Source organism: Palaemon carinicauda, chromosome 16 (genome assembly GCF_036898095.1).
Source record: "Palaemon carinicauda isolate YSFRI2023 chromosome 16, ASM3689809v2, whole genome shotgun sequence".
Taxonomy (NCBI): Eukaryota; Metazoa; Arthropoda; class Malacostraca; order Decapoda; family Palaemonidae; genus Palaemon; species Palaemon carinicauda.
In genome coordinates, this window is record NC_090740.1 from 44,827,666 (window position 1) to 44,852,272 (window position 24,607).

Consider the following 24,607-nt stretch of genomic DNA (forward strand, 5'->3'; position numbering starts at 1 on the left):
TCTCTCTCTCTCTCTCTCTCTCTCTCTCTCTCTCTCTCTCTCTCTCTCTCTCTCGGAGCGTCATCTTGAACTTTGTCTGTCAACAAGCGCATTTGAGATACCACCGCTGGAGAGTTATGGGATCTTTTGACTGGCCAGACAGTAGTACATTGGATCCTTCTCTCTGGTTTACGGTTCATTTTCCTTTTGCCTACACACACACACACACACACACACACACACACACACACACACACACCCAATAGTCTGGCCTATTCTTTACATATTCTCCTCTGCCTCACATACCTGACACCACTGAGATTACCAAACAATTCTTCTTATTGCACTGCAATTGTTCAGTGGCCACTTTCCTCTTTGTAAGGGTAGAAGAGACTCTTTAGCTATGATAAGCAGCTCTTCTAAGAGAAGGACACTCCAAAATCAAACCATTGTTCTCTAATCTTGGGTAGTGCCATAGCCTCTGTACCATGGTCTTCCACTGTCTTGGGTTAGAGTTCCCTTGCTTGAGGGTGCACTCGGGCACATTATTCTATGTTAATTTTCTTCCTCTTTTTTTGTTAAAGTTTTTATAGTTTATATAGGAGATGTTTATTTTAATGTTATTGCTCTTATTAAAATATTTTATTTTTCTTCGTTACCTTTCCTCACTGAGCTATTTTCCCTGTTGGAGCCCCTGGGCCTATAGCATCCTGCTTTTCCAACTAGGGTTGTAGATTAGCAAATAATAATAATAATAATAATAATAATAATAATAATAATAATAATAATTTGTGTGCTCTGAAAACTTTCTCGATTATTTAGGAGATACGAAGATCTACATCACCTAGAATTGACTGAAAGCTGTGGTAGTGCTTAGTGATCAGTGCAGTGACACTAGTGTGTTTACGAGTTTTTGAACTTAGACTTTACTTAGGATTAAAAATCTCGTTCACTCGGCCACACCACTGCGTTCAAGTTTTTCCTAAACCGTGCATGCGCAGTGCAGTGTGTGTGACGTGGTTATCCCCGTCATGGCAACGTTACTGTACCAGAGAAACGAAATCAATTACGGGCATTGTTAAAACACCAGTAGATAATGACTATGGAATTCTCGGGACCTGGTATTCTCGCTGATGTAGAGGAGGACCTTACTCTAAGTGATGATAATGTTGAAGAGCATCTGCTTACACAGGAACATTGGCCACGACTTGTCTCTACTAAATCTCATAAGTTGATCCCTGCTGATGCAGCTCCTAGTCTCATGGACCATACCCCTACCTCCAACAAACAATGTATGGAGCATGATTCAGATAGCAGTAATGTGCCAACATCCCCTACTCCTAAAACTTCAAAGTGTGATGCTTCTTCCTCTCAAAATGAAGTTCTAAATAGTTCCCTGCCTCGACCTGCTATTCAGAGTATACCTGCCCTAGCTACAAAAACTGTTCTACCTGTCTTTGCTCCACGTGCTGAATACATAAAGCACCTATTTAGAGAAAATCCTGGGGTTAATGATAAGCTTCATTGGCTATCGAAGGTTACCAAGATGTTCAGCCTCGATCGGGAATTGGCTAAAGTTAAAATGTCTGCGGTCACTTCTCGATTTGTATACATTTCGAGGCATCGCCTGGATATCATAAATAGGGTCAAGGGTGGGGAGGTTCTATCACTTGTGTTAGATGTTCAGGATGCTGTAAACAGGCCCCATAAGTTCCCTACATATCTCATCACTCGATATCCTGTGGATGTAGACCCTTCATTAGCTAAGGAACTGACGGGAGTACACACTGTACATCGTTTCCTACAGGATGGGAGGTGCATCAATTGTATTGTTATTACTTGAAGCCACCCAGATCCATCCCCGCCTTTTGTTAACTTCTCTTTCCTTCCTTGTTTACCATCATGTGAACTACGCAGAATGCCAGACAAAAAGCCGTGGTCCTTCAAATGCTGGGGTATCGATCACATCTCACGATACTGTGCTGCCCCTGAAAAGTGTACATTTTGTACTGCTGAGCATGACAGTCGGACATGCCCTCATCGCACCCTGTACCACCCACAGTGGTTGACACTGCCTCGGCATCCACATCACGCTCATTACCTCTACCTACACCAGACACCTCGCATTGGAAATGCCCGAGATGTAATGAGCTCGGAGTCAATGTGTGGCATGGCTGTACCAGACAATCACGCACTGCATCAAACCAGCATATTGTACAACAGCTTTCAATGCCATCAATCAAACCTACCGTTGCTGCCTCCTCACAAGTGTCTACACTTCGTAATGCTGTAGATGTCCTCAAGTCTCGGTGTGACTCCCTTACATCACGTTTTGAAGGTATTGAATCTCATTTAGAGAGCATGGACACTCGCATGGACAGTCTCGTAGCCTCCTTTGACCATCTAACTTCTAAATTTGCTACTAATGATACCACACTGCAATCTCTTGTTGAAGCTCAGCAAGTTGTTATCACATCAGTTACTACACTCACTGAGAAACTTGACTCACTTGCTACACGTCTTGAGAGTGTTACTAATCCCCCTACAGGACCTCTGCCCCGTGATACACCACCGATGCATACCCGTGTCACCACTGCCTCTTCATCTAGTCGCCGTTCTTCCAAGGGTCATGTTCAATAACCAAGTGAAGATTAATATTATCTCGTGGAATGCCTGTGGTATTTCGAAATGGGCAAAACCTTCTGCACTTGAAGGAATTGTACATAGTCACCTCCCAGATGTTATTCTAATTCAGGAAGCTTTTCTTGGTAATGCTCAGCCAAGGGAAGAAGCTCCCTCGCTCACTGGCTATGTGTCCTACGTCTATTTAGTAAGACATGGCCTCATCACCTATATACGTACTTCAATCCAGCATAGACTTCTCCCAAACTCTGAGGATGAAGATATATTTCAATTATTGGAGATTACTGTTGGCGGAGGCACCATACGGCTGTGCAATGTATATGCAGCACCAGGTAGGATAAATACAGCCAAGCTTCCAGCCCCAACGCTCCATGGTATGGTTTACATGGGAGATTTTAACCCTGGATAGGTACGGTGGGTCGTTTGCGACCCCGAGCGTCAAAAAAAAACAGGTTTTTCTCACGTGACTCACCCCTGTGACTGAATTTGTGGGTGATCGACCTGCAGGAGGTGTCTCCCCTACACGCTCTAGTAGTGTCCAGATGTGCATTGCTGTAGCTGTACTCCTTCCCCGATTTCTGAGACGCGTCGGGGTCGTTCGCGTCCGAGTTTACCCTTCTGAGGTAGTTTGCATAATTATCAAAGTTATTACGTATTATGAAATTGTCGTAGAATGGTGCAACTTGTATAGGTTATCAGTTGTGGAAAGTCTTGGTGGATTGTTTGGCTACCATGTGCATGTTTTTTTTTTTAGTTAAAATGTCGTTCATCACCACGAGGACCATTTTACCGCGAGTGCCCCTTTTTCATTTTTTTTCATTTTTTTGCCAAGTCATTTTTCCGTAAGATATTGCCAAATAGTGTCGTAAAACTTTTGCTTGTTTAGTGTTGGAAAGTGTGTCTAGATGATCTGGCTACCCATGCATGACTTTGTTTTTGTCAGATACGACGTAGTTATTGGTATATTGGGTATTTAACTGCGGTTACCAATTTCTGTTTTTTTTTCAATATTTGTAAAAATTACTACGTAGTAAGGAATTGCCGTATATTATTCATTTTTTTTTCATGTTTATGTGTTAGAAAGTGTGCCTTGATGGTTGGGCTAATACGTGCATGTCTTTTTTTTTATCTGAGATGTCGTATATTAGAATGTCGGGCATTTTACCGCGAGTGTCCCTTTTTAATTTTTTTTAATTTTTTTGCCAAGTCATTTTTCCGTAAGATATTGCGAAATAGTGTCGTAAAACTTTTGCTTTTTTAATGTTGGAAAGTGTGTCTAGATGATCTGGCTACCCATGCGTGATTTTGTTTTTGTCAGATACGACGTAGTTATTGGTATATTGGGTATTTAACTGCGGTTGCCAATTTCTGTTTTTTTTCAATATTTGTAAAAATTACTACGTAGTAAGGAATTGCCGTATATTATTGATTTTTTTTTCATGTTTATGTGTTAGAAAGTGTGCCTTGATGGTTGGGCTAACACGTGCATGTCTTTTTTTTTTTATCTGAGATGCCGTATATTAGAATGTTGGGCATTTTTCCGCGAGTTCCCCTTTTTATTTGTTTTGCATTTTTTTGCTTAGTCATGTTACCGTAAGGAATTGGCAAGTAGTGTCGCAAAACTTATATTTTTATAGTGTTGGAAAGTGTTTCTAGATGATCTGGCTACCCATGCCTATTTTTTTTTAGCCAGATATGGCGTATATATAAGTATGTGTTCGATTTTCCTGTGATTGCCATTTTTTCGTTTTTTCCCATTTCTTTCAAAATTACTACGTACTAAGGAACTATCACAGAGTAATATTTCATTTATATGTTTATTTGTCGGAAAATATGCCTTGATGGTTTGCCTAGCACGTGGCTGAAATTTTTTTTTTCTGAAATGCCGTATATTAGAATGGCCATTTTTCCACGAGTGCCCCTTTTTATTTGTTTTGCATTTTTTTGCTTAGTCATGTTACCGTAAGGAATTGGCAAGTAGTGTCGCAAAACTTATATTTTTATAGTGTTGGAAAGTGTTTCTAGATGATCTGGCTACCCATGCCTATCTTTTTTTTAGCCAGATATGGCGTATATATAGGTATGTGTTCGATTTTCCGGTGATTGCCATTTTTTCGTTTTTTCCCAATTCTTTCAAAATTACTACGTACTAAGGAACTATCACAGAGTAATGATTCCTCTAGATGTTTATTTGTCGGAAAATTTTGTTTACTTTTTTTTTGATTGAATATCATCAAATTTTTTTAGCTAAAATATTGTTTTACATTTTTTTTTTTCGATTTTATTTCCCTTCAAAAAAAATTTTTTGGGTCAGAATTTTAATTTTATAGTCGTAAAATAATCGACAATTATCCAGCAACCCACCATACAATTTTTATGCATATCCAATAATAATTAGATTAGTAAATAACACCTTGAAATTGACATACCCTTCCTACATTTCAAGTGGCAGATTAGGGAGTCTGAGTCAGTGTGGTTGGCGGCCATTTTGTGGACATATCCGAAGCGTAAGCTGCCCTATCTATATATATTCTTGTTCCCTATAGAATTTGTGATATTGTGGTATATTTTTACCTGCATAAATATCATATTATATATTAAATATATGTATTTTTTTACGAAATTTCCAAGTACTCAAAAAATTACCTTTAGATATGGCCCCTGATATAAATGTAATTTACGAATTAATGAAGATTTTTTTACATATTTCTATTTTAGGATAACATATGTTTATTCCCTCAAAAAATTAGCCACTTCCTATTTCATTTGGGTACCCAAAAAAATTCATGAAATTTGGACAATTTTTTTGGCCAAAAAAAGTTACCCTTTTTTTCTCATTTCAGATCTTCACCTCCATGGGTCTGACTTCATCCAAAATACATCAAGATGTGTCCTAAACATTCAAGAATCAATTCCTAAAAGGATTTGTGTATATATGTATAAACTTTTTTTTTATGAATTTTTATGTCAGGTCTTTTTTTTTTCTACTTAATTTTTTAAAATATTTATAATAAATAGTTTTTCTGCAGATGAGTAGTATTTATCTTTACAGTTGTTTTAAGCATTCATTGAAGTTTTTTTTGGCAAAAGAAAAAAGGAGGTTACTGCAAAAACTGATTTTTCAAGAATTTTTTTTGGCGTCGGGGTCGTTCGCGTCCGAGTATACCCTTAAAGGGGTGTCCGAGGACCGTACCTATCCAGGGTTAATACCCGTTATCCAGATTTGGGAGATCTTGCTGGCAATGTGAACCGCAACGGGAACCTACTTAAAGGATAATTCGTTGAAATCAACTGACTCGCTGGGACACTGGTGAATCTACGCATGCACGAGGTGGTACTTTGGATCACATCTTGACCTGTGGACTCGTACCTTCCCGAGTCAAGTGTGTAATGGTTCCTACGCTCTTCTCTGATCACATTGGTCTCAGCATCCATTATTCCTTTCCCACTACATCTACTCCAATGCACAATCGTACTTGCATCACAATTCTGCCTAAGTACCAGCCTACGTACATTTCATACATGACTAACCTTCTCCCTACATTTGACCTCCACTGTCCTGAGAAACTTTACTCCTTACTTGTTAGTACCACACATGCTTTCCACACACGATACATCAGAAAGCCACATATCAGATATCGTGTTGGTGCCATGACACTAGATAATCGAATTTCTCAGGCAGAAAAGAAGGCAATGGATGATGGCCTTGCCTTTATGAGACAACCAAGTCCTGAGACTTTGCACCAGTATCAACTATCAAGAGATGATCTAGTTGCTCTACAACAATGTGTGCAAACAGATTCCTGGCACAAATTAACAGACAGCATCAACCATCAAACAAATATCGGTTCCCTGTGGCACCTCATCAACAGGATTGTGAAGAAGAAACCCCCAAGTGTCCTCCACCACAGTCCTGCTCAGTATGCACAGGAACTTATTAATGAGTGGTCACCACAGTCACGAACCATCAACCTTCCAGCTCATATACAAGACTCTCTCTCCTCACAAAAAAACCATCGTGCCTTACGTCTCAGTTCCGCCTTACTGAACAGTCATGAAAAGGACGATGTACCCATAACTAAGGAAGAGCTACGACGAGCCTTAGCAAAGAGTAAGAAGTCAGCTCCCGGTGATCATGGCATCACCTATGCAGTCCTTTGCACACTCATAAAAGTACCTGGTAACCCTCGCCTCCAGCTCTACAACCTCTGCCTCTGCCTGGGATATGTGCCCCTAGCTTGGACTCATAGTACAATTGTACCCGTTCCCAAGCCCGGCTCTGACAAATTTCGTCCTATCTCCCTCACCTCCTGTTTCTGCAAAGTATTTAAAACGTATTCTCCTGTCACGCCTTATGTTCTGGCAACAAGATAAGCTTTCGTCTAGAATATATGGCTTCCAACCCCAAAAAGGAACACACAATTGTCTCATGGAGCTCTACACTCGTCTCTCCCCAACCAGTGTTGTAGCCTTCATTGATTTGAAAAGTGCATTTGACATTGCAAATAGAGACATTATTTTAGACCAGCTTATTGATTTTGGAATCAAGGGAAACCTTTTGAGGTGAATACGTGAATATCTTCGAAATAGAGTCTCTCGTGTGCTGTTTAAGAGAGCATTGAGCACTGCAAGGAACTTAAACTTGGTACTCCACAAGGGGGAGTACTTAGTCCATTTTTTATTTACTATTCTCCTTCATCGCCTTCTCTCCTTGCTTCCTAATACTGATAACACAACCATCACTTGCTACGCGGACAATATTTGCATTCACTCAACATCTCCAGAACACTTGCAATGCTTCCTTTCTTCCTTCTATGAATCAGCATCCTCCTGTGGCCTTATCATCTCCCCTGGAAAAAATAGAATCTTCTCCCCAAGCCCAGCAAGGAATCTACCAGAATTTACAGTGGGGAACGATATTGTACCTTTATACACACAATATATCTATTTGGCAGCGCCAGTGCGAATTACACCATCCATTCCAGCAAGAGAGAGAGTACATCCCATTGTTCAAGATCTGCTGGCCCGGTTACAGCGACGCCTGACTCCTCTCAATTGGCTTACTAATTATTCTGCAGGAGTATATATCCCAGTTACCAGAACCATATATATTGCTTTCAACCGCTCAGTGATAGATTATCTTTCCCCTGCACTATTTCAACTCTCCAGATCAACTCTACACCCACTTGAAAAATTCCAGAACCAAGCAATGAGATTTATTCTAGGTTGTCCAGCATCCACTAGAATTGTAAGCATGAAACACGAACTCCGTCTCCCTCCACTCGTTGAGAGAATATACTCCAATGTCACCTACTTCATTATCAAATGCCTGTATTACACTCACCTGTCTCCTCACTATTCAAACATCATCAGAAATTCTCTCAATCTAGATGTACCTCGTCCACAACTACGCCAGGGGGGACATAAACTAGTTAGTACTGTCTGTTCAAGCATTCGGGGGCTTGACATCAACATCGTGGCAGAGAACGTGGATCATGGCCTTGCACCCTGGCAGACTCCTGTGCCGGCAATCTCTTACACTCCAGTCTCTAAGACTGACTTGCCTCAACTTCAACAACAACGTGCATTGGAGACCATCGACAGTCTATCCTCATCCCTCAGTGTAGCCCATCACCTCTACAAAGACATCTCCCTACAGCAGGATGGCAGAGCTGGATGTGCTGTTTTCTCCCCCCTTTTGGAACCCCCGCCAGAGGGCGGAACAGGCCGTCGCCTCCCAAAGTCACCAAGCTCCACGTATTGTGAACTACATGGACTTCTAGACGCAGTTATTTTAATCAAACGGACCAGAAACAACGGCTTGATCATCTGCGACTCGCAACCAGCACTCCAAGCCCTTTCATCACATAAGCCAGCATACTAGATGCTGATTACACAAATACATAGGCAACTAGACATGGCCAACATGAGCTCACTGGTAGTGCACTTCTTATGGATTCCCTCTCACGTGGGTCTTCTGGCTAACAACACCGTTGACCATCTCGCAAAGGCTGCCTGTCAACTGGATCCTCCAGATGCTAATGCTCCCACTCCATCTCTCCTGTGCTGCATAAATATGGTGCGCCAAGCTGCTTGCTCACCCACTCATCATCGTAGTAATGCCGAGAGAGCAACCAGTGTATCAATACAGCATTATGATCACTTCTTTCCTCACCAACACAAGTATCGCCGCAGTGGACTCGTGGTTCGTCAAAATAACATGGTTTGTGCACGTCTTCGGCTCGGTTGGCGACCACTTTGGCAGGTGGCTGAGCAAGATGGAGTTCCTCACTTCTCCTCCTGTAGGTTATGTGAATCACCCAACGCCAACACCCTGGAACACTATTGCCTGGAATGTCCACTTGTTAGTGGCATATTACCCCAAAGACTCACAGTAGTTGATACAGTGATACCTCGGTACTCGACCATAATCCGTTCGAGATCCGTGTTCGACCTCCGATTTGTTCGAGTACCGAATTTTTTTTCCCCATAAGAAATAATGGTATATATTCTATTCCGTTCCCAAGCACTCGAACAGGCCCAAAATATTAATAAAACGTGTACCTAAACAACAATAATTATCTAAATGTGTATGAAATTGGTCAGAAAATCCTATAAAACAATTTTAAACCATTTACTGTACTAAAATAAAACAATTTTAAACCATTTTCTGTACTGTAGTGAACATACCTTTGAGCAGCGGTTCGATGGCATACAGGGATGGATGTGGAGAGGATGGAAGGGGGAGGTTACTGCTTGGAAGGAGAGTCCCCTTCCATGATGTGGCGGGGTAGTTCTCCTTCAGGAGTTGTTTCTCTCTCCAATGAAAGGGTGGGCAGATCTATTTCAGGGGTTTCTTCTCTTCTTTGTCTCTTCTTTGGAGGAGAAACAGGCTTTGATGTAGCAGCTTTCTTTTCTTTTGTGAAAAACTGGTCTATTGTTAATTGTTTCTTCCTCCTCTGCAGTATTCTTCGAAAATGATACATGACACTATCATTAAACATATGCACTGCCCGGTTTGCTACTGCAATTTCTGGGTGGTATTTTTCAGCAAAAGCCTGCACATCTGCCCACTTGGAACAAATTTCATTGATGAGAGAACTTGGAACATCCTCCCTTACCTCATCCTCTTCTGAAGATTCCTGCTCCACAATCAGATCCTGCTGCTGTTGTTGTTGCAGGTGCAACAATTCCTCCACAGTCAACTCGGTAGAATGGCTTTCTACAAGCTCATCAATATCATCCTTGTCGACCTCAAGCCCCAAACTCCTGCCCATGACAACAATTTCCTCAACGACATCAGTGTCATCAGAAATTACAGGGGTAGCAGTGCTTGGACCCGCCTCTGGTTGGAAACCTTCAAACTCCCTCTCTGTGACACATGATGGCCACAGCTTACGCCAGGCAGAGTTCAATGTCCTATAGGTCACACCTCGCCAAGCTTGGTCAATCATGTTAACAGAGTTGAGGATGCTGAAGTGTTCCTTCCAGAATTCCTTTAGGGTCAACTTCGTGTCACTGGTCACTTCAAAACACTTTCTGAAAAGGGCCTTGGTATAGAGTTTTTTGAAGTTTGAAATGACCTGTTGGTCCATGGGCTGGAGTATGGGAGTAGTATTGGGGGGCAAGAATTTGATTTTGATAAAGCTGTATTCTTCTTTCAAGTCATCCTCGAGACCTGGAGGATGTGCAGGAGCATTGTCCATAACCAGAAGACATTTCATTGGCAAGCTCTTTTCAATGAGGTAAGCCTTAACCTGGGGGGCAAACACTTCGTTTATCCACTCAGTAAAGAATTGTCTTGTGACCCAAGATTTAGTGTTCGAGCGCCACATAACTGGTAGTGCACTTTTACAAATATTATTTCGTTTGAACACCCGGGGGTTGTCCGAGTGGTACACTAACAAGGGTTTGATCTTGCAATCGCCACTTGCATTTGCACACAGCAACAATGTTAGCCTATCTTTCATTGGCTTGTGACCTGGCATCTTCGTCTCGTCCTTGGTAATGTACGTATTGGCTGGCATTTTCTTCCAAAATAACCCAGTCTCATCACAATTAAAGACTTGTTGTGCGATCAAATTTTGTTCATTTATGTACCGATCGAATTCCCCCACGTATTTATCGGCTGCAATTTGATCCGAACTAGCTGCCTCCCCATGCCTAGTAACACGATGAATACCTGTTCTATTACGAAACTTTTCAAACCAACCCCTGCTCGCTTTAAATGTAAATGAATCACTTTCACTGGTACTCGGACTTTTCTTCACTAATTCTTCATAGATATGCAACGCTTTTTCACAAATGAACGCTTCACTAACACTTTCCCCGGCCAACTGTTTTTCTTTAATAAATATTAAAAGCAACTTTTCCATCTCCTCAATCACTTGTGGCCTTTGCTTAGTTACCGCCGTAACTCCCGTTGCAACATTCGCCTTCTTAATCATTTCTTTATGCTTTAAAAACGTAGAAATGGTCGACTTCGCCATTCCGTATTCTACCGCTAAATCGGACACTCGTACACCATTCTCATATTTCGCTATAATTTCCTTCTTCAACTCGATCGTTGTTCGCACTGTTTTCCTCTTCTCCTTCCCCTTAACACTCATTACTTTCTTGGGACTCATTATGAAAGCTAAAAAAGCAATTAAAAGCACTGAAAATCACTAAATCACAACGAATGCTGATCGCGCGTTGTCTGAGTGACGCTCTCGAGAGAACTGATGCTTCCCGAACAAGCGAGAGTGGCCGAGATGGCGCGATCATCACAAAGCCCATGCGGTCGTCACGTGTTCGGCTGGTCGAGTACCGAATTTTTGGTCGAGCACCGCAGCAAAAATTTCTCGAAAATTTTGGTCGAACTCCGAATTGTTCGAGTATAGAGTCGTTCGACTACCGAGGTATCACTGTACATGTAAAAAATTATTGACAGATAATAATTTGCTCGATGAAATCCTCATGGGCCATCCTCACTTTGGTGGATACTGAATATTAACTGTTTTGTAATATAAAGTAAAGATAGGTACAACCTACCTACAAAATCAAACTAAATTTAATTTGTATTCCATATGAATTCATTTGTATAACCTTCAATATATAGAAATGAACAACAATACTTTTAATATGTACTAAATGTCTGTCTATACTTTATTTTGTATTCCTTTGTACTACCTTCATTATGTACTGTAGATGTAAACAATATTGTTTTGATATGTACTAAAATGTCTGTATATACTTTCTTATTTCTTATCCTTTTGGCTTAACTTAATTACAATGTAGACGTAAACAATATTACTGTATTACCATATACTCAAATGTCTGACGCCAATGGGCGCAATAAATTGATTAAAACAAAAAATCTCTCTCTCTCTCTCTCTCTCTCTCTCTCTCTCTCTCTCTCTCTCTCTCTCTCTCTCTCTCTCTCTCTCTCAGCTTTAAAACATTTTGCTTGGATAACATCAACAATTACACCTCTCATTCGTGTTCATTCAATAAAATGCTGTTGAAAGTGTGAAAGAGAATCTTGCCTTGGCAACAAGAATTAAATCTATAACTCCATGTTATTTTATTTCGAGACTTCACTTGTATTTAAAGTTCACATTAGTCAGAGTTTATTCCCAATGGCTATCATTGTAAAGCGAGTTAAGTACTCTTTGGTTTATACGCCATAGATTTTTTTTAATTACAGGACAAAATAATGAACTTTCGTTGACTAACATATCATTAGAAATGAAGAGGCATCAATCAACGTTAACCAACACTGTTAAAAAAATTTAATTTTAATCGTAAATTCTCCGTAAAAAGAAAAAAAAATACTCTTCTAAACCATATTTGTGTAAAATACAGGTGACTTTATTATCACATTTTCCGCGTTAATGTCCTAATATCACTGCTTTACGTCACTATATCCGTTTTTGAAACGGCAAATGCCTGGCAACATTTATTCCAGGATTTTTACGGTTTTTTACGGCAAATTTTTAAGTGTAGGCCTATATCTATCAAAACCCTAAATTCCGTTAATTTTAACCATCCAGCCTTGTAAAATCATAAACGTTATTACGTATTGGAAATAGAAAAAAACGTATTAGAAAAAACGAAGTAAGAAAACTTTACTATTCACCAACTAGGGACATTCATCATTCAGTTTGAATACCCATTGAATTACTTTTCTATTGATCAAAAGGGGTTAAAATTTCTCCATATTTCTTGCAATACGTCCTGATTATAAAGTTCTTTTTCCACGTTGAATGTATAGTTAACCACATACTAGTTTTCCGTGTTGAAAATGGATGGTGGGGGCGGGGGTGTTAGGAGGACCTGGGAGAAACCTGTTGGGAGGAAAAGATAGAGAGAGAGAGAGAGAGAGAGAGAGAGAGAGAGAGAGAGAGAGAGAGAGAGAGAGAGAGAGAGAGAGAGAGAGAGAGAAAGAGAGACGGTTTGGTGAAAGAGGATGCCTTTGATAGAAGGCATTGGAGTGGGCGCATCAAGCAATCGACCCCTCAAGGTAAGGATAACGGCGGGAAAGAAGCAGAAGAAGAAATACTAGTATCCACCTAAAGTAACATTTCCCACAAAGAACAAAAACCACCAATTCATGTTTACGTTATTGCATTAAATCCAAGAACTTCAACTCTCCTTCAATGGGTGAGCCCATTAGGTATGTATCCCTAATTCAAAAAGGGACTTGGTAGTGCAATGTCTTAGCGGTGTTGCGCCTGCGTTGATGGAATTCCAAGTTATTAGTCCATAGGAGAGGCAAAGCCATTAACTCAGTCAACGTAAAGTACGTGAACTCAAAAGGGGGGAAGTCCCTCGATCCCAAGGGACGAGTGCTAGAAAGTGGAAGCAAGAGAAAGAGTGAAGGAGTGGAGGACTGAGAGAGATGGAAAACCTACACGGGGCCGAGGAAAAGAAAACAGAAAATAATATGTGTATAGAAGGAAGGAATGAAACACGGGACACCAAAGAGAAGATGAATGCTGATGGAGGTTTTGATTAAGAAAATTAGAAATAAAAGTTCAATATATAAAGGGGAAATTTTAGAGATAAGGGAAAGGGAAAGAATTTGGTGATGAGAGAGATGAAGAGAAGATAGAGAATGAAGGAATCAGAAGACAAGCACGAAATACGAAAAGGAAAAGGCAGGAAATTGAAAATAACGAGATGCCAAGTGACAATGTACATTCATTTCAAAGAGAGAAATTGAAGAGAAAAATCTAGAAAAATTGAGAGAAAATTTTAATTTAAATGGTGATGAAAGAATAATGTAGAGAGTTGAGAGAGAAAGGAGAAATCATAATATAATTCTGTCCTCACCTCGCCAAGAGGAGAGTTTGAAAAGAAAAATGTCATACCATCTGTCATATTCAATATCTTATCTATTACGTTCTCTCTAAATTAAATCTCTATTTTCTATCTCTGCGGAGTTCTGGATGCTAATAAATGCTGAACTAATCCATCCTTTTTATTTTCATTATTATTATTATTATTATTATTATTATTATTATCATTATTATTATTATTATTATTATCATTATTATTATTATTATTATTATTACTTGCTAAGCTACAATCTTAGTTGGAAAAGTAGGATGCTATAAGCCAAAAGGCTCCAACAGGGGAAATAGCTCAGTGTGGAAAGGAAATAACGAAATACACTACAAGAAAAGTTTAAAAATAATAACAACATTAAAATAAATCGACCTTATATAAACTATAAAAACTTCAAAATAACAAGAGGAAGAGAAATAAGATAGAATAGTGTACCCGAGTGAACCCTCAAGCAAGAGAACTCTAACCCAAGACAATGGAAGACCATGGTACAGAGGCTATGGCACTACCTAAGACTAGAGAACATTGTCCCAGTTCATCGAATATATATTTAAGATCAGATCACTCCCATTTGAAATTAAAAGAAAAATGTGACATCCTCAATGAATTTATTCCACAGACTCTCGTTTGTCTATTTGATTTAGACTGGACTTATATCAGCGCGGGCTCTTGCTCGGAATAAAGAGGCTTTTGGGTATATGTATTCAGAATATTCTTACGACTTATTTTCATCACCTACAAACAATGAATTTGAACGAGATAAGATTTTTAATTTAATTTGTTCATTTGTTTATTTATTTATCTATCGATTTATTTACTTATTTATTTATTTATCTATATATTTATTCAGAGAGACAAACAGACAGACAAACAGACAGACAGACAGAGACATTTTTTAATCTAATACATAATGAAATAAGTAGAAAATTAACTTATCGCCTATGCATCATATATCTTATTCTTTGAAATCATAAAGGCAAAGTAGTCTTTAAATAAGGAATCCCCGTATTAAATCTATCAAATGATAAGTGTAATATCGAATATATGTTATCGTATACACTGTATTTTCTTACCTACAAATGAACAAAATGTTTTCAAATGGACACTTGGGTGGAGGCGTAATGATATGTGATAAAGTTACATTTAATCATTATTGATCATAATCCTCTCTGGGGTTGATATATAGTGCCCGATGTGGTAACGTCCTTGACAGATAATCACCACACGGGTTCGAGTCCCGCTCAAACTCATCAGATTCTTTGGTCGCTGCAACCTCACCATCCTTGTGAGCTGAGGATATGGGGGGGGGGGGGATTTAGGGGAGCCTATAGGTCTATCTGCTGAGTTATCAGCAGCCATTGCCTGACTCTCCTTGGTCCTAGCTTGGGTGGAGAGGGGGCTTGGGTGCTGATCATACGCATATATGGTCAGTCTCTAGGGCATTGTTCTGTTTAATAGGGAAATGTCACTGTCCCTTGCCTCTGCCATTCATGAGCGGCCTTTAAAGCCTTTAAACTAAGGATTCTTGAAGACAACTAAACATGGCAGTAAAGCTTTATCAGTGGATATCTTATCCTTAGTTCCCTCTGAATACGGTATTCAAGATTTTGGTAATGGTTTCAAGTAGTTATCAGATTTAATTTCTATGAATCATTTTTCTTTTTAAGTTTATTCTGTTCAAAATCTAATTTTCCTATTTTTTTGTTTTCAAATATGCATTGACTGCTAAACAAAATCAGATGCAGTCAGCGTCCAAGTACACCATATTTCAATCTGTCTTAGCATCTTTTTGTTACTGCTATCTTCCATTCACCTATATATTATCCTTTTGTCGTGAAGGCATTTTTACTCTTTAGATTCACTAATTACGAAAATAAAGGAAATTCCTTGATACTGTTTTCAGAAGCCAACTAATTCCCCAGTTTTGTAAATAATTATAATAATAAGAATTAAAAAAGAGCAATGAAAAGAGACTTTCCGCATCAGTACTTCGATATCCTGAATATTAAATGATTGCAAGGACAGACAAGAAATGTAACTAAGAATGACAGGTAAAATAATCTCAAAAACACATAACAAAATGGTTTAAGAGATGACATCAATCTGGGAGGCTTATATCATATCACCTAATCAATCAGAGGCTAATGAGAGAGAAATGAGGAACAAATATGATCCACAAATTGAGAATTATATGAATTACTTGGGTATTATCAGGGGAAAGGGTTGTGGTGGCCGATGTGGTAACGTCCCTGACTGGTGATCGCCAGACTGGGGTTCGAGTCCCAATCAAACTCGTTAGTTTCTTTGGTCGCTGCAACTTTACCATTCTTGTGAGCTGAAGAATAGGGGTTTGGGGAGCATATAGTTATATCTGCTAAGTCATCAGCAACCACTCCCTGGCCCTCCTTAGGTGGAGAGGGGACTTGGGCGCCCTAATCATATGTAACATGGTCAGTCTCTAGGGCATTGTCCAGCTTGAAAGTGCAAGGTCAATGTCCTTTATCTCGGCCATTCATGTGCGGCCTTCAACAAAAAAGGAACAGGAACCAATATGAAATGAGTATACAATATACACTATTTCACATAATCAGAAATATCAGATATCATTTGAGCATTTGATTTTTCCATAAGATTATAAAGGGTCGCGATTCATGTTGTGTATATCTGCAGTCTTTCATATTTTCTCTCTACATTGGAGTCTCGACTCTTAATGTATTTTCAACCATTCTCATTCACGGAAAGTCTTTCAAGAACCCCTCGTGCCTCAATCCCTTTTGCTTTATCATTTCATCAGTGATTCTCTGATGTCTCCTTCATCATCAACTCGTTAAACAAGAACCTCATTAGTGGCAAAGGGGATTATTTTTGCAACAGGGATTATGTATCTCAGAGGGGACGATATCTATCACATTTCAGAGTCTGAATACATGAATGGCGTACCTCAGGAGAAGAGTTGACAATACTCTCGTTGTACAAATATGAGTCGGATAGATGTAAGACTTAATTTCGTAGAGGAAATTAGAAAATTATAAATCATTACTAAGTGTGGATAAATTTTCATTTCCTGACATTAAAGCTGCTTGTTATTTCGGCAAAACTAGGAAGCAGTGAGAGATAAAAGCTTCGTTAAAATAAATTCTTTTTCGTGTACCATTCTTTTGCTGTTATTATTACTGTTGTTGTCGTTATTATCATGACTCTTCTTCTTCTTCTTTTTTCTTCTTCTTCTTCTTCTTCTTCTTCTTCTTCTTCTTCTTCTTATTATTATTATTATTATTATTATTATTCTTTAGGAGCAGACTCTTCTAGGCCGTTTTCATTGAAGATGATAGCTGCCTCAGTAGCGTTAATCTTGTAGGCTAGTTGAGCTTTCCTGTTGTTCATAATCTTCTATCATCAGAAACTGGGCTATGTTTGTCATCGGTAAGTGAGGACAAACTGCATAGAAAAAGTCAATATTTTTAATAAAATTAAACTAGTCGAGATCAGTATAATGAAGTGTGGCTACTATGCATTACGAGAGGGCACTGGGTGTTTCCTCTCATCGTCAGGCAAAATCATGCTAAGGGGTAGTGAGCAGGCTCCTTACATACAGATTGTTTGGCGCTTCGTATCAGTCTCTGATCGCTGATTGATCTTCATGGAAGGAGCTGCCCTCCCATTGGCTGAGGCGCTCGCCGGGAGAGGCTCCTTTGTAGTCACTTGGGTTTAGTTAGGGTTTGAGTAGGCCCAGCCAGGGATCTCGTTGTAGTGCGCTGATTGGCCAACATGCTGCCTGAGCAGGACTTGAAGTTAGGCAAGGTGTTCAGCTGCTCAGAGTCCACGTCTGAGCAGTTCAGAGCTGCTTGCTGATTGGCTGAGCCGCTCACCAGGATAGTCTCAGTCACAGGCAAGCTTCCTGGCCGCTCATCCCTTCATCATCATCGTTGTTTGGAGGTTTATTATAGGTGTTCCTTAGACTGGAAGAGATAAGAAACATCTCTTGGGTCGTGTTCAAGTTGGTCCTTTTTTGTTGGATGACAAGGTCCTCCAGGATCCTAAACTGGCTGCCGTCCGGGGCACTGCCGATGATCTATGTATTCCTTATGATGTCCTCTCGAACAACGTTCTTATTGTATTCGAGGAGGTGGTTGGTCTTCATGGCTTTCTGTTGTATATGGTAAGACAATCTTTTGGAGATTCTCATCGTTTGCATTCCAATGTAACAGTCAAAACATCTATAGACTTGGTATTGGTAGGAATAAACAACGCTGGACGTCTTCAGAAAGTCCTGTACAGGAGGGGCCGGATTGTGTTTCATAATGAGGATCTGGTCCTCATCGTCTGGTAGTAAATTATGAGGTTAACGTTGAAGTCCTCTTGAACGGGAATGAAATGGTTCTTGATGATGTCCCTCATGGATTCTTCATCCTGTTGATACTGAATGTGCATGATGCCATGGTAGTATAAGTTGATACTAGATGGCATGCTCTCCCTGATGGGCTCAGTCACGTACCAGTTGTCCATAGTACGTTTGGCCTCTATATTGACTTGCCTGCTGGATTGACTATTTTCATTACAAAATACTGACTTGAAACAACCTTGGCGTAAATGTTAAGCTGAAAAATATTTAATGATTTACAGGCTCGTTAATGTCTAAATTGACCGTAAGGTAATAAATGAAGTACATATATTCTTTTAAGAATAGACATCACAACTTACTTTCATGCAAATAAGATTTTTGAAAAGAACAGGTCATTCTTCACGTTTCTTTATTCCTGTTCTTTCATCATTTCTCTGTTCTTCAAATAATTAATCAGTCTAATATTGCGTTTTGAATTAAAGTTAATTCCAGGTTATACTAAAGCGTATATCATCGATCGATAAAGTGAAAATAAAATTAAGCACCTATTTTTTTTGACAAATTCCATAGAGGCATTTTTCAAGTTTTGATACTAAATATCTATCGTACATTTCCCCTTATTATATGCCACTTTAATCTGCTTCAGAATACAAAACTGCAGATATTAATGAGAACTCTCTCACCCTGCCCCGTTTTTGCAATTTGCAATGCAGATTAGTATTTCTTTTGCCAAAGACGGTCTTCAATCTACGCTCTAATGAGTCCTATCGCAGAGGAATTTGATTTCAACACATCCCCGTCTGGACCATTTATTCTCTCCCTTCCTCCCTTCGCCATTTCTGTCATTATTGGAATTTTATCTTCATCATTCTAGATGTATTCGTCTAAATAAAAACCAAGTCATCCATTATGATAGCGTTTCATATTCACTAGTTCCTTATATTATAGTTGATTTAATCCATGTGCTAGTTATCTATATAAGAAAACTGGAGAGTTCCTCACGGACTTTACTATCGGGGTCTAACATATGTCTATCTGTTGAGTCATCAGCAGCCATTGCCTGCCCATCCTTAGTCGTAGTTTGGGTGGAGAGAGGGCACTGCCCTGCTTGATAGGGCAATGTCACTGTCCATTGCCTCTGCCATTCATGAGCGGAAAAAAAAAGAAGAAAGAACTGTAAATATTATGTTGACACAACTTCAAACGAGTTCCATCTACATCGTCTTTTTCTATTCAACTTTACAGGATAACTTTTAAATTTTAAGAATTAAAAATTTGTAATGAAAATTTCTTCGTGATTTGAAATACAGACTTCATATTGTCCTTTTACTTCCACTTTAAAACTTCACAATTCATTGTTTGTGTTTTTATTTTTTCATCTCTAATAAAAGTCAATTCATCATTAAGTATATTAATGGTATAGCAAATTCATTACTAGTGATATCTGGGATTGGATAGCGCTGAATAAAACTATATGCAATGAAAAATCAATATTCTTAAAAGTCTAGAAGGAGAATTTCAATTTGAAACTGTGATTTATTACTCTAAGTGATATTAAGAATTAAAATAACCAATAAACCTCTTTATATTAATTAAACTTAATGAATTGCTATCATGATCAATCAATGTTTGAGTGTTTGCCTCTGAAATTCAATAATCAAAAAACTCTTTAATCATATTCATCCAGGACTTAGTTTTCGGTACTTTCATAATTAATCAAACACCGGCCATTTTTAATTAATATTATGTAGGACTCTTAATTAGAATCTCAGTGAAATTTAATGAATTTTCTGTATGCCAATAATATCGAGAAAAATAATGTAATTAATGGGATAATGATCATCGGTAAACTATGTGCTGATTGCAATGGTAATTGAGCAAGATGGTAAAGAATGTCTGATAGAGTATTGGAATTGAATTACTTTTCAATTTTGATTCATGATTTCTCTCGCTCTCTCTCTCTCTCTCTCTCTCTCTCTCTCTCTCTCTCTCTCTCTCTCTCTCTCTCTCTCTCAGCGGTCTTTCAGAATACTTTTTTATATTCACGATTGACCTATCATTGACTTAATAAGAACGTGGCTGTTACTGGTAAGGGAAACATTGATGATGATATATATATATATATACATATATAAATATATATATATATATATATATATATATATATATATATATATATATATATATATATATATATATATATATATATATATATATATATATATATATAACGGATTTTGAGCGAAACGAAAAATCTATTTTTGGGTGAGATGGCCATGTTGTCCTGATGGAAGGTTCCTAAGAGTAGCTTCCTAAGGGATATTTGACTACAGTGATATTCCCAGAGAATTTACCTTTAGGTCTCCAGAATTTTAACTCCTGGCGCAAATATCCTTAAATTTCTCTCAAGGATATTACATAATATCAGGGGACATATTCTTGACACGCCACATAGCAATATGCACCCCGAATAGCGTTTACACTTCGAGAGGGAAAGTGGCAGAATTGGAAGGGGAGCCGTATAAAGATTACCCTTAGTTCCCATTCCTACTATTGAGTATCACAACAGCGCCATATCCAAGATGGCGGACATTCCTTGTAGCATTGAGCATGGTGCTACAGATACAGTAGTTCGGGAGGGATACTGTGTAGATCTTTTCTTTAGAAAAGAAGGGTGGGTCCATCAGGACGACATGGCCATCTCACCCAAAAATAGATTTTTCGCTTTGCTCAGAATCCGTTTTTTGTGCTCAAGCCATGTCGTCCTGATGGAAGTGTACTAGAGAATCAATTTATCTGTGGATTTTCATCAGTGCCTTAACCTTGGAACAACATTTCTATGGTCATGTGGACCAATTGAGACAAATGACGTCACCGTTATCCGTCACCATCACTAATCATAAACGATGTTAGTGCTTCCTGCCCCCTACAGGGACAAGTCATTCTAGACGGTAGAAAAGGGGCCTCAAGGTTAGCATATATTGTATGAACAAACCTAAGTATACACTGAATATACAAACAGTCTCATAGTTTGTATATATTTCCGAACTAATATCAGTGTCCATTATATCCATTGTTTGCAAGCATACAATGATATGAAGTATACTTACATCAGTAAGTCAAAGTACTCTGGCATCTTAAATATGCAATTGACGGGTGAATTAGGACGCAATTACATTCTAATAGACATTTATTTCCTCATAAATGACTAAATGAATTAACTAGTAAAATGAATGTAGCATTATAACGGAATTATACATGCAACATATACAGAAATTATTTTTCCTTTTTGAAAGGGAAAAAGGAAAGGGAGGAAATGATAGTGCCACTCTCAGACTGAAGAAAAGTTTATAATAAAATTTGTCTTCATAATTTCTGTACCTGTTATATTCTATCAACACTGTGTACTGTATCTGTATAATTCCACACCTGAGATTGTGAACAGAGTTAGTGTCACCATGGTAACACTCATTCAAAAGGAGGTCATACTAAAAGTGATGACCCCTTCTCCCTTTAATTGACAGTCCCAATCAATTAACTGTTCATCGCAGAATTAGACGACAGGTTTAATACACTACCTGCCGCCAACACATAATGCTTCAGTTCATGGACCTGCTTAGCATAGTGTTTGTTGAACACTCTAGATGATTTTCATCCAGTATATGAGAGAAGCCGCTCAAAGTCCATATACTGAAAAAAGGTCAGTGATGAAGCAAATTTTCTCGGATCATAACCTGCAGGAGTACTGTCAGGATCTGCTCTGCGAATAAAGTAGGTGAGCTTCGCCCTCTGTTGTTTTAGGGATAATTTTGATCCAGAGGTTTCTCCTTTAAAGAGCTGTCCTCCCCTGCTGTCTGAAGTTCTACGAAGATAGACCTTTAGACACTCTACAGTACATAGAGACATCTTCCTTCAGAGGGCAGATTCTCCAGGGACCCCACTTCTTAGTGGGTAGCTCGTTCTTAGCGAGAAAGGTTGGATCAGGAAAGAGATTCAGTTCTCCCGCTTCTGTGAACTGAATGTGGCCCTCATCTCTAGAAAGGGCCACTATTTCACTAACTCTAGCCCCGGAGACTATAGCGATCAGAGAAATAACATTTTGTGTTAGATCCTTGAGGGAACAATCTTCATGGTTCACAGATGAGGCATAATGTAGGACCTTGTCCGAAGACCATGAGATGGGCTTTGGTGGTGGTGCAGGCCTGAGCCTTGCACATGCCTTCGGAATCTTATTAAAGATTTCATTAGCCAGATCCACTTCAGAGGCATATAGAAGAGGTCTAGTCAAGGCTGACTTGCACATAGTTATCATGTTGGCCGTCAGACCTTGATTATGAAGGTGGACAAAGAAGGACAGACAGAAGTTCATTGAAATTTCTTTCGGTCCTTTTGCTTTTACAAAAGCAACCCACTTTTTCCAAGAAGACTCATATTGTCTTCTTGTTGACTTAGACTTGTATTCTTCTAAGGATTCTATATTGCCTTCTGAGTTCCCAAATTTTTCCTTAACCGCTAGGGCAAGAAAATCATGTAATGAAGGGTTCAGGTTCTCTGTGATAAATAGAAAGCAATTAACTTCTGAACCTTCTGAGATAGTCCTGGGTTCAGAACTAGGGCCAGCCTCAGCTTCAGTTCCTTCACTAAAGGGAACATCTTTCTCTTGGGCTACTTGGGAGCCAACAGAGCCACTCCTCCCTGGAAGGATCTCAGCATATTGAGGAGCTTCAGCAGGAGATCGGCTGTGATCTCCACTATAGGATCCTCGTATGGGGCTACTTATAGATGTATTTTCTTAAAGACGCTCGTGATGAAGAGGTCGATCTATAGCTCGGGGACTTGTTCCCATCTGGGAGAGAATAGGTCTGCGTCTATGGACCATTCTAACTCTATCGGCTTGAGCCCGAGTAGAGCATCCACTGTCACATTGCAGATCGATTGCACATGAACTGCTGACAGGTTTCATCCCTTTAGGAAAGGGATGGTTAACGTCACCTAGACTGTATGAGACGTTCTCTAGCCTTGTCGGTTCCGACGTCTAATTATCACTTCGATGTCCCAGATCAGCCTTAGGAGGTCTGATCTGCGTGGAGAGAGTTTTCCCAATCATTACAGGACCAACATGGTCTTGGGACTTTTGGACTTTGACCCCTGTTAAGGAAGCGATTAAAGAAGGACCGATATCGGTCATTTTAGATATCTTCAAGCATTTGATGCGTATTTTCTCCAGACTCCTAATGCATCTTTGACCTGTGCTCTTAGCACTGGGTCTGTCATTATTGCGAACTGGAGAGAGTTCAGAACTCCTCCCTGTTAGCGTCTTGGAATCCTGACTGATTACCAGAGTCTCTTGACCGACCCTGCGATCTCCTTTTAGTCCCAAGTGAAAAGAGAGTTGGTGTGACCGCAGGTTTCAATGGTTTTTCAACCATTGAAGCATTTGAGCTGGAGAGAATCGAGACTTCTTGAAGCTTATCTTGCATCCCCGATGTTCCGGGAACCAGATCACCTCCTTGGATGCTCAAGGACGAGCCACTACGGGTGCTGCCCACCCCAGCCTTTCGTCCAAGTACATTATTGCCTGAACCATTTCTAGGCTTGGTTTTTGCGTGATAGTGTCTGCTAATCCTGTGAAGTTACTTAGGACTGTGTCTAGTCCGACAAGTATCTTTCCTAGGATCTACGTTATCCTCTGTAACTTGAATCCTAGGTAGGAGGGGAGGGGGTGACTGACTGGAAGTTGCCAATAGACATCTTTCAGGTCTGACAAAACTGCGAACACCCCTTTTTGAAACAGGGTCCTTATGTTCAGAAGGATTAACATTCTGAACTTGCTGTTTTATTTAAACTTGTTGAGTGGCGACAAGTCCAGAGTGACTCTTAGTTTTCTTGAGTTCTTCTCGTGAACACCAAACAACCTTCCTTGGAATTCGATGGACTATACTTTCCTTACCACCTGTATGCTCTAGAGCTCTAAGGTATACTCTTCCAGAAGGGTTTTGAAGTGTAGTAAGAGTTGAGGAAATGATAGTGGAGGCATGTCTATCTCCCATCTTAGTCCCATCTTGATTAGGCCTTGGACCCAAGGATCGAAGGTCCAACAATCCTGAAGGAACCTCCCTCCTACCAGAAGCGTCTCTTTGCTTCGTCTGATCAGTACGTTTACATATTAGACCGCTTGCCTGTGGCACTGCAGTCACTGCAAGTGTAGGATGTTGTTGAAGAGCCCGGGGATAATTCCAGACTTTTCCGTCTTCCTTTTAGGTTGGGGACCTACAACCGTGGAAGACTTTCTCTTTGAAAAGTCGCCCCACT

At 39.5% G+C, this 24,607-nt stretch overlaps 1 protein-coding gene across 1 annotated transcript; it reads left to right on the forward strand.

The window, feature by feature from the left end:
* Positions 1–6,012: 6,012 nt before the first annotated feature.
* On the forward strand, positions 6,013–8,506 carry LOC137655282 (uncharacterized). The gene is made up of 2 exons (XM_068389167.1): positions 6,013–6,945; positions 7,280–8,506. Exons 1-2 carry the CDS (start codon positions 6,013–6,015, stop codon positions 8,504–8,506), a joined length of 2,160 nt encoding a protein of 719 aa, XP_068245268.1.
* Positions 8,507–24,607: the final 16,101 nt, after the last annotated feature.

Excerpts from the sequence above, each read along its gene's own strand:
- LOC137655282 (XM_068389167.1), top strand. The coding sequence starts at position 6,013 with ATGGTTCCTACGCTCTTCTCTGATCACATTGGTCTCAGCATCCATTAT. Across the intron at positions 6,946-7,279 it reads TCACCTCCTGTTTCTGCAAA|GGGGAGTACTTAGTCCATTT; the intron begins GTATTTAAAACG and ends GTACTCCACAAG.